Source organism: Melanotaenia boesemani, chromosome 5, assembly GCF_017639745.1.
Source record: "Melanotaenia boesemani isolate fMelBoe1 chromosome 5, fMelBoe1.pri, whole genome shotgun sequence".
Lineage (NCBI taxonomy): Eukaryota > Metazoa > Chordata > Actinopteri > Atheriniformes > Melanotaeniidae > Melanotaenia > Melanotaenia boesemani.
Genome location: NC_055686.1, coordinates 31,842,664 through 31,854,315, shown reverse-complemented (window position 1 = coordinate 31,854,315; position 11,652 = coordinate 31,842,664). Strand labels below are relative to the sequence as shown.

The 11,652-nt window shown below is 38.9% G+C and overlaps 1 protein-coding gene across 1 annotated transcript; it reads left to right on the top strand.

Moving 5' to 3' along the window:
• The first annotated feature begins 8,879 nt into the window (after window positions 1-8,879).
• On the top strand, window positions 8,880-10,680 carry LOC121639321. Its single transcript, XM_041984483.1, has 6 exons — window positions 8,880-8,925; window positions 9,068-9,400; window positions 9,538-9,579; window positions 9,687-9,776; window positions 9,868-9,902; window positions 10,379-10,680. Exons 1-6 carry the CDS (start codon window positions 8,880-8,882, stop codon window positions 10,499-10,501), a joined length of 669 nt encoding a protein of 222 aa, XP_041840417.1. The 3' UTR covers window positions 10,502-10,680.
• Window positions 10,681-11,652: the final 972 nt, after the last annotated feature.

Below are 11,652 nucleotides of genomic sequence, written 5' to 3'. Positions count from 1 at the left end.
TTTAATGTAATGTAATATTTTATTGTGATGCCTTATGATGATGTGTTGATGTCTTTTATTATTTCTAAATATCTGTAATGTCTTTGTTTAATGTAAAGCACTTTCAATTGTCCTGTACATGAAGTGTGCTATACAAATACACTGCTTTGCCTGAATACCAGAAGTTATACAGTAGTAGGTGGTTAGTACTAACAGTTTTAAAAAATTTCCATCAGATCTCAGGGAAGTAGCTGGGATGTAGCCTGATGTTTGATGACTGGTGTGGAAGCTCGGTGTGGTGATTTCATGGACTAGTATGTAGAGGCTAGTCCATGTATGTCCAATGGAGTGTGGAAATATGGTTCTTCACCCAATAAAGGAATAAATGGAGTGAGAACTCTGCCCAACTGGCTAGCTGCTCAGTCACCTGGTGTCTGTTGTGTTTTTTGTCATAACATCAGTGTTATGACAAATGTTACTGATATTATTAATATTTTCAGCTTATTTCCCTTTATTTGATGTGTGGATGAAAACTACAGAAGCGTAGTTTTCTTCCAGAACATGGCTACAGACACATGTTGCTAGGTGACATGACGACCCTCCTTCTGTAATTTTCCACTGTGGTATCAGATAAAACAGAAAGGAAAAAAGCTACAGAGAGTAGCCTTTACTTCTGCAATAAAACCACATGCAACAGAAGCTGTTTTCACCAAACACATCTATATTTACACTTTAGTTCTGTATTGGCTAAAGAGACTCATGCATTCATTTACTGGTACAGTCACATGATCAGTGCTAACAGTGGTTTATGTCCACTGTTTAGTTTATATGATTTTATTTTCTGTTACTCAGTGAGCAAATGTTTGAGGAATATATCGTACTGATCTGTTTCTGGTTTGAGAATGAACATAGATAAACAACATTCCTTCATATGGTGATAAATATTAGGTCATGTCTACACGAAACACACATAAGTTTCCTTGAATCAGTATTTAACTAATATTTAAATGAATTTTAAATGTGTTATTAATTAATAGAAGAATTCTGGACAACTTATTTAGGTAAATACCAACATGACATAACAAACCAAATGTTCTTACATGTCTTGTTGACTTCAGATACAAAGCTATATTTTACACAGTTTATTAGAGAATCAGCCCACTGAGCATGCTCAGAATGATGTTTTCTTGTATTTTGATGTTTCGTTAATGTAGATTTTACCACCTACAGGCCCTTTATGATCATGTACATGTTTGCTGGAGAAAAATTGGGAAATAAAAAGAATTTCTTATATACAAAATCTGACATACTGTAGTCAAGACTTTCATTAGCATCCCAGCTGATACTGGGGTCTCTGTCCACAAGACCACTTTAATGACTCTTAAAGATTAAACCTGCAAAAGAGCCTGCTGGGAACTAACATTTTCCATTACAGTAAACCAGCAGAACCAGTAACTGGATGGAGTTGGAGCAGAGTTAAATGAGACCAGGTCATGAGGGAGGCAAGGGACGTTGAGTCCATAGGGGCCTTATTCAGTGCCTCCATTGTTGAGGCAACTGAATTGGCGGCTGGCTGTAAGGTAAGGTAGTTGGTGCCTATTGTTGTGGTAACCTCCAAACCAGATAGTGGGACACTGGTGGTGAGGGATATTGTCAAGCTGAAGATGGAGTTCTATCAGGCCTTTGTAGCCTGGATGGATTCTGGATTAAATGGGCGGAGCAAGTACACATCTGGGAATTTGCAGCGTATTTGTCTGGATACATTCTTTAAAATGGAACAGTACTGGGGCCTCAAGTACACATATTGAGAAAAGGTCCATGAGGGAACTGTAAAGGAACAGCTGAAAGGTCCAATTTAAACCTGGAAAACAGGTTAACTGGTTTACTGACCAGGGAAGGTGCTGGAAACTAACATTTCCCACTGTGGTACACCAACAGGACCAATTACACCTGCAGGAGATGATTTAAATGAGAAATGAGGAAATAAGTCCTGAAAGTAGATGGACAAAATTTACGGAAAATTTTCTCTCATCTGGTCTCAATTCATACGTAATACTAAAACACACAATTTTCCACCTTTATAATAGTTGTGTTGACCAAATGAGACTAAATTTGAACATTGACTGAAAGTTGTAGAAGCAAAACTTTTGCAAGACGTTGTTCATTTTGCATCTTAGAAATATACTTTAATATTTTATTAAAAAACAAGCTGAGAAATAAGATCAAGTATAATTTTAGAGCAACATTCAGCATTGGAACATGTTTTCCTGAAAGCACTAATGTGGCAGTTAAAGCAACAGAATCTCCGCCTCTTAACGCCTCTAAACACTGAAAGCATCCTGACTGGGTTACAGTTCATTAGCGGATATAACTTTGCTGCAGTCAACACACCATAAAGACCTTCATCTTGATAACAGCTTCACTTCTCTGCAGCTTTAGTAAGTTCTAGCTCTGAATTATTCTCAACCACATTTATGTTCAATCCAGAACTATGTCAGCTTTTCAAAGTTCATTTAAAGCTTCTTTTGTCTGATTGAAAATAAATAATGAGTTTGCTGTTGTTTCAGGTTGGGTCTCTGTCTCAGTTTCTGGGTCTCAGATCATGGAGGTCCATCCTGGTGAAGATGTCTCACTGTCGTGCTCCAACACGTCCAAATAAAGTCCTCAATTTATTTGGTACAGACTGGTCAACACAACCAAGTTTAGCTGTATCTCTTTCATGTAATGTGTTCACAGCAAACCTGAATACTGCGACGGATTTAAAGATGGATCATTTGAAATGAGCTTGAACATTTCTACTGTGTTCCGCACAATCAAAAAGGTGGAAATATCTGATTCTGGACATTATTTCTGTGGATTTTATTTAAATGCACATCACCAGTGATTGTCAAAGTGAGATTTCTTTCATTATAACCACTAGTTACCCACATCTCAGTCCACCATTAACTCTGGATTAATGCATGTTGTTATAGAAAAGCATTTATGCAATAACTGTGGCATGAATCATAATCCCATTTTCTGTGCCAGTAGTAGTTATTAAGTTGTAAATGTGATAAAAGTTGTTGTCATCCTGTGTGGAAAGAATCTGAACTGTCCACTAACAGATGGGGAGGTCGATCGGTCGTAGTTCGTATAAAACAACCAGCTCATCACAGACCTTCACTCAACTTTTCTGAAGTTTTACTCATTTCTGCCTCCCATACATTATGAGGAATTCATGAACAGGGATGTAGTCAGATCAGACTCTGTTCTGCTCCCAGTTCCTGATTCTAAATACTTTATTTCCAGACTCTGAACCCTGCAGACCTGGACCCTACAGACCTGATGTTCCTCTCAGAAACTATACGAAGGAGGAGGCCTGCAGAAGAGAGAGCAGGGGAGACTCATGTTATTTATACTGCCAGCACATAGACTTGGTTTCTGGGCTGCAGAGGTGTAGATCTACATCTCTGCACAGGAAGAGACAGCACAGTGTGGTCTGATCACATCTGAAACCAGCAGGACTTTACTGGTAGTGAGAAAAGTCTGAAAAGAACCAGTAAAATCAGACCTGGTCACTGTTCACCGTTAAAATTTCAGCCTCTGTATTGTTGCAGAATTGTTTTTAATATAGATGTAAAATAAATAACAGAATAATCCAGAACATGTGATGACAAACATCATCTGTATGAGTCTTTACTACAGGAAGACATCAGCACTGACCACAAACATCACATGAGTCCTTGTTGTGGAGATCAAGAATAAAACTGCTGTAAAACCTCTCAGTCTTTCTGTTTATGTTTTATATGAACAATAATGAACCACAGAGTCTCTTGGAAAACGTAAAGGAAGCTCTGAATTATCCAGCAATTCATTTGCTAAATAAACAGAACAAAACAAGTGATGGAGAATAATCCACACAGAGACAGTGATGACTGTTGTGTTGTTTGTCAGGAACTTCAGTGGTTTAACCTGTGTTCTGTTTATCGTTAGCATGAAATGTTTGTTATCATTAAACAGTTTTTTTTTCGTCTATTTGACTGAATTTGACATGGTGACATTATTTTCCTTCCCTGAATTGTGACACTGGATGTGTCAATAAAAAAGAAAAAGGCTTAGCTTACTTCCATGAAAGTGTTAGCTTAAGCAGCTAATACTAAAGTACCTAATGCTAATGTAGCTAAGTCAAAGTCAGCTTAATTGTTATTTTCTTCACATTTTCTTCTCCTGGAAAACGTAAAGGAAGCTCTGAATTATCCAGCAATTCATTTGTAAAATGAACAGAACAAAACAAGTGATGAAGATGAACCACACAGAGATAGTGATGACTGTTGTGTTTTTTGTCAGAACATCATAGACAGCCTGTACAAGGAGCTTGATGCTGTGTGGCTCTGCCCGCTAAAGGTCAGTCCAAGTGATTTTTCTCTCCACAACTTGTTCCCATCTAGTCCAGACACCTTGCTGTCTCATCCCCACTGCTCTGCTGGACCTTTCTTCCACTACAGCTGCTCTCACTTCATCCTGGACCAGTTGCCTTCGCTCTTTTTCCCATACCCTATCGTAGCGGGGGACTGGAATGGCTCCTAACCCGGCTCTTCCTCTGGCCACTGTCCCCACCAAGACTCCATGCCGTAAACGGGATTCTGCCCGCTCCACTGCAACCTCTGCTCTCCACTTCCTGCCAGTCTTAACTGCAACCCCTGCCCCTGAGACCTTTGGATCTTTTGATTCCCGAAACTGCAACACCTCTCTCGTGAGCAAGACTTTGAACCCCTCCTCAATGGATTCAAGGGGGAGTGACAGCTTGCAGGTGTTTCTATAGGGGGCGAAGTAAAGTAAAGAAGCTAACGCTAATCTAGCTAAAATTAGTCTCAGAGGAGGAGTTAATGACCTTAATGGAGTAACCCAGTCATTAAACCCATAAAAGGGAAACTGGAGTAACCTCTTGGACCCTAGCCTGGGAAAAGCTCACCAGCAAGTGTGTTGGCCTTTATGACTTTAGCTTCTCCTCCATGAACTAGGGATGGTGAAACCGAGGCCTCATGAATCATCGAGCCAACTTTGAACCAAATGCTTGAAAATAGCTTAGTGTTCTAAATCGTTTGACCAAACCAAAGAGCTCCATCTGCTGGCTGTGGGAGTCTGATGCATCAGAAGGACGGCGTTGACACCTCACATCTGTCATCCCTATCTCAGCTTGGAATACGTGTTCAATAAACGATACGTAATCTACCATCCGAGTGAATATTTATTTTCTGTTGTTATATAAATAACAAGGAGGGGTATTAGGTAACATTTGTTTAGGTAACCGAATTGTGGTGTAACTTAAGTAAACCAATCTGTAATGATAGTAGTTACTCAGTGGGAAGGCATGAGGGAAGGAGTGTTTGTGCAACGGGGATAGTGACTGTGTTGTAATAAAAGTTGTAATAAAATTGTTTACTGTTTTAGATTTTGCAAATGCGTGTTATTGTCTACATCATGAGTTGTTTTCTTTTGTATAGCTGATCGTTGTTAAATGTGGCACACTGCACATTTATGTATATAGATTATTTACTCAGTTTTTTTTGTTTATCTTCTATCTAGTTTTTTTTTTTTTTTACAAATTGTTTATTTTTATTTTATAATGTTTTTTGGCATTCAGGTTGGACGGCAAAGTAAGATTTTCATTGTTCAGGGAAACTTGTTTCCTTACTGTGCAAATGACAAAGACACTTTGAATCCTGAAATGTATTATGAGAAAAAAAAACTTTGGCAACTTTGTGATGTGTCATAAATTTTTATTTAAAAACGTATTTTCTTAATAATGTCAGGCTTCAGTCTGCTCTTCTTCTGGCACACTAACTCTCCAGCTTTGGAGAGGTTGCACCTGAAAGAAACACAAGAACAAAATTGTAATTAACCAAATTTAAAAACATTAAATTCTCTGCTGATGATGGTCAGAAACCAGCTTGGTGTCTAAGGTCCTGCAGGTGGTGGTTTTCTTCTGCAGCTGTAGACAGATGTTTCCTCTGATGCTTCTGGTTGTAGTTTATGATTAACTTTAAAGTCTGCTTTTTGCAAGGCTATTTAAAAAAACATCTATATAAAGAAAGGGAAATAAAGCTTACCTGTGATGTTGAAGGCACCGCCTGCTCCGTCCTTCTCTCATACTCCGAGCTCCTTCAGCAGTTACTCTGGCAACGGCGTCTTTTCCCCAAATCTCTAAAAGCTAAATGTGATTCAATATAAGCTCATGCTGATGTGATGCTTTTCCTAAATTTGTTTTCAAAATGTAATGTCGCACAATCGCTACAGAATCTCCTCTCAAAAACCCGCGATCTCCTCAATGTTTGGAATCTGAGAGATTGACAAGCCCGGTCCCTTCAAAGATCCCGCTTGCTGCTCGATACGCGCTGATGACGTAACGAGGCCTCGTTCGGTCTATCACGTGACTTTTGGCATGCTGAATCAATGCTCAGAGACAATGCTCACAACACTTCCGTGTCACATGCTCGACACGTGATCGAGCAGACGGCTCGAGCATAACATCCCTACCCAGAACCTGAGTGGAGGAAATTTATGTTTCTTCTTCACTATTCTAAGGACAATTGGGAAGAAGAAAAATGAAAAGCTTTTATGTAACTCATACATTACACCCCTTTTTCACAAATTGGACTATTTTGAAAAAAAATGAAAAATTACACTGAGGGCCCAGTTCTGAGACCTCGAGGCCTCAGAAAAACGATAAGGAATCTGGAGACAATAACTGAATGCTGGATTTCAACTTGGCGAGGTGCCGTTCCTGAGAAGAAGAGAGATTAAATAGCGCAGTCACAGACAAACCAAGTAGCAATCTGGGAAACCCAGGTGGACTGAATTGGACTGATTAGCCTGTCAGAGCAGGAACCATGGCAGAGGCAGAGTAGCAATTAGACAAACCCAGGTGACCTAAATCTACTGATGAGCCCAGGCAGGGCGGAGAACATGACATATCTAGAATAACAGGAATAGATCACTTATTATGGTTCCTGCTTTTTAACATTAAGCTTTCATCCATGTGTGTTTTTAGGTGGATGTGGTGGATCCAGAATCCTGGATTTTTATACCACAGATTTTGCAGTTTGCTGCTCTTTTATTTGTGTTTTTATCAAAATTTTTTTATCAAAAGCCTGATTTCTACGGACTCAGTCATGTCTTTTAAAAAGCAGCTAAAATGCATCTTTTAAACTTTCTTTTGTTTAGTTTTAGATGTTATTATGTCTCCTGTGTTGTTTTTGTGTTTTATTGTAAAGCACTTTGTGATTTTTATCTTGATAGAAGCTATATATAAACATTTACTTTACTTACTATACCAGTTGTAGGCAGGTGTTAGTTATGTGTATGGAGGTTAGCCTCATGATGTGTCTAACAGCGGACGGGAAGAAACTGCTTTGGTGGCGTGAGGCTTTGGTCCTGATGGACCGCCAGAGAGGAAAAAAATGAAAAGTTTGTGAACGGGGTGGGAAGGATGAGCCATGATCTTTCACACCCACCTCACAGTCCTTGAGGAGTACAGGTCCTAGAGAGAGGGCAAATTGCAGCCAATCACCCTCTCATTCAATCGGATGATGAGCTGCCTTTGTCTTTGGTGGTGGCTGCAGGGCACAAGATGGTGATGGAGGGGAGGAAATCTGTGTTTATAGAGGACCAAACTTAAATGATTCACTGGGATCTCATGCAAGTAAAGGGAAAGTATGAAAATTTCAATATTTACAAGCCCTTGTATAAGTCTTGTAAATATTGAAATTTTTATACTGTTTTTTATTTTTTGCTACCTTAAGAAGCACAACTGCGAAATGACTGTACCGCTGCAACACCTAAATTTCCCAGCTTGGGATTAATAAAGTACTTCTATCTATCTATCTATCTATCTATCTATCTATCCATCCATCCATCCATCCATCCATCCATCTATCTATCTATCTATCTATCTATCTATCTATCTATCTATCTATCTATCTATCTATCTATCTATCTATCTATCTATCTATCTATCTATCTATCTATCTATCTATCTATCTATCTATCTATCTATCTATCTATCTATCTATCTATCTATCTATCTATCTATCTATCTATCCATCTATCTATCCATCTATCCATCTATCTATCCATCTATCTATCTATCTATCTATCTATCTATCTATTACCTAAACTGAAGAAAGAAGGAATAAAATATTCCTCCTGTTAAATACATGTCAGAAATACGTAGAATGATTTGGACTGCTGTTGCTTGAGTAGGTGCTTTAGCTTTGCTCTGCATTTAAAAACACAGAATTTAATGTGGACAAAGATCTGTTAAGGGAAATGTAATCATATAATTTTACTAAATTTAATAATTGTTCATGGACATTTATGGCTGACAAGTAGACTAGATCCTGTTAAACCTCAACAGTCTCATTAGGATCTCTACCCAGACCTCATGACCATGGGTGAGGTTTGTCGGAGTCCATTCATCATGAACAAGCTTGTTATTATTCCAAGAAAGTGGAGACAGTACTTAGAGTTAGTTATACAGAAACTGAGGGGAGATGAAGGAAATCCCAGAAAGTCTAAATCAGTCCAGTATCAGAGAAAAAGCAACAGTCACACGTGTAGATGAGGAAATTACAGCAATAATCATCTTTCTCTGTTGTGAGGGTAAACTTTGTTCTCAGTAAACACAATGCAGCACAACATGAAGCTGTAGGAAAATTCTGCAATGGTTAATCTGACATTTTCCATCAACCTGAACAACATCCACTTGTATGAACAGAGACATCAGGCGGAGCAAATGTTACAGAGAACAGGTTTTGTAGTCCTCGAGTCGTCTAACATGAATCTTTGAACACCACGCCCCCTCCTAATGAAACCCCGTCCTCAATATAAAGCGGTCTGAATGTGACAGAGTGATGCTCAGAATGAGGAAATTCAGCTTAATAACAGTTTTACTTCTCTGCAGCCACAGTAAGAGCCGTGTTCTCAGCATTAAATACAACCATCTCTCTAATGCAGTAACGGCTTTTTCCTGATTAACCTCCAGATAAATGTTGAAATAATTGCTGTAATCAGCTTAGAATGAATGTGTTTTCTCTGCTGCTTGTTTCAGGCTGGATCTGTGCGTCTCAGACTGTGGAGGTCCAGCAGGGTGAAGATGCCACTCTGCTGTGCTCCAACATTTCTACAACACCAACCCAGACGGACTGGTTCAGAGTGGTGAACAGAACCAAACCCAGCTGTATCTCTGCCATGTATAGAGCTGAAGGTGAAGCTTCACTCTGTGATGGATTAAAAGATGGAAAATTTGAGATGAGCTCCAACATGTCAACTGTCTTTCTGAGGATTAAACAAGTGGATTTCTCTGATTCTGGTCTGTATTTCTGTGGATTCTACATGAAGGAACATATAGTCATTGTCAGTGCAGCAGAGTTAATGGTTCAAGGTAAGACTGTGGTCATGTTTCATATGTTAACCTTAGATTTTCCTCATCAAATAAACTGAATATCTCAAAGTTATTGTTACAGGAGCAAGAAAACTAAAGACAAGATATAAACATGAATAAAAATGTTTCATTTGCAGGTGAAAATAAATCCATTGATGGAGTCGATTTGAACTCAGAAAGTAAGGTTCCTCCTTCTTTCATCATTTCAGTATCAACCACATCTGAAGTGAGCAGATTTAAATGTTTGACTGTAAATATTTTGTATTTTGTATGTATGGATCTACAGACATGATGAAGGTGATCCTGGGTGCTCTGACTGGTTTCCTCACTGTAACAGTCGTTGTTCTGGCCGTCAGGGTCTGGAGACTTCAGAAAGGTACGGCTGGGTTATACTTTAGTACATCGTCATGGAAACAGATGGATAAATCCATGTTGAAGGAGTCAGTCATGTTTTATTTGTCTTTTAGCTGCGAATGAGGAGGCGCAGCCAGGAAGAAGTGAGGTGAGAACATTTTATTTAACTAAACTTCGATCTGATTTTAAAGTTGTTTTAATTCAGCAAATTTTAACTCGTTTAAAAAGTTTTTATACTTAAATTCCAGTTTTAGGGAATTTTCCTACTGTAATGTCAAAATAGTCATAAAAACTCCTTAAACCCCCAAACGCTGATGTAATGTTCACATTTTAACCCTCAGCCCTCCTCAGGACATGTTGTTTATTTTTCTCAACTCTTCTTTTGTTTTACTCATTTCGGCTGTGTTGGAACTAGTGACTTGAATTTTCACATTAACTTCCATTTTTAGATAAATTTTTAAAGTCCAGTTTTTTGTTTTATGTCATTGAATCTGTTGATGAATTTACTACCTTCTGGTCACCTTCGTGTCTAAAAGTGTCCATCTCCCATTTAACAAATCAACATTTTTTACATATTTATTGAAAAACTCATGGACGTTGTGACTGAATAAATGTGATTTTCAGAACAAGGACACAGATGATGTGAACTACGCAGCTCTAAGTTTCCAGGCCAAAGCCAGAGGAGGCAGCAGGCCTGCATCAGAGACACATCTGCAGCCACATGTTGTGTATGCTGCCACCAGATAGACTCAGGAAGCAGCTGGAGCTGCAGCTCAGAGTGGACTTCAGGCTTCCTCACATTCATCTGCTGACACGTTTCTGTTTGTGTGTCAAAGAGTCGCTGGTAGAAATAAACTGAATGTTTCTTCATCCATCTGTCCACCTGGTTTCTCAGAAAAGAAAGATCATGTTAGAGGTGTGATAGTAATTAACTCTGCACACATGATCCTCACGGTCTTAGGCCTGGTACACACATCAGGATTTTCTTTAATCTGATGAGATTTTTCATCTAACATATGAAAATAAAAATCAGACATTTAACAGTTTGATCATAGTGTGTGTGGTGGCTCTGATAATATCAGCACAGAACAACACACACATAACAATGCTGTCCCACAACCGATCTAAAATCTAGAAAAAAGAACCTGGGCAACAACTGGAAAACACAAGACCCATCATGGAAGACGATATACAAGAGGAGGGACTGCTCCGCGATCGCTGCTGATCACCCGGGTCTCTGGGCCGCTCTAGTCTGCCTCTAGCCTCCATGGTGACGTGGTCAAATTTGCAGGATCACACTCATCTCTGATCACTCCTCATTCCTCATCCTCTGCATGCTGACACAGTTACTGAGTCATCCAGTGGGTTTTATACACTAGCTAGCTTAATTTAAAGTGTTTTTTATTAATTTATTTATGTTTTTAATGTGTGTGTTTCTGGTACTTTGGTTGTTGTTGTGATACATCTTGTTACTGTTTTACTTTTTCAACCTGCTGATGACTGTCAGCTTAGTTTACCTGTAAAAGCTGTAGGAAATTCTCTGTTGTGTTTCTGTACAGGTGTAGCAGCTGGTTGTCTGGTGTTGGGTTGGATTTAAGGTCGTCTCTATCTACTCTACCTTTGTGTCCTCTTCCTTTTCCCCACTTTCCTTTATACTTCTCTTTATTAGTGTCCTTTTTTCTGTCCCCTCCAGTCAGGTTCAACAAGATTACATAAATAATACAAAATAAATGAGATAAAACAATAGTTTAAACAAGGAATAAAAAATCAGATTATTAAGAGGAGCCTTATACCCACAAAGCTCCTCTTAGCAAAGCAAATCTGTTGGGCACAACACAGCAGCCAGACCATCATTCTGCTGCTGTGTGATGGAAAGTTAAAAAAAAAGAGGTGTGATG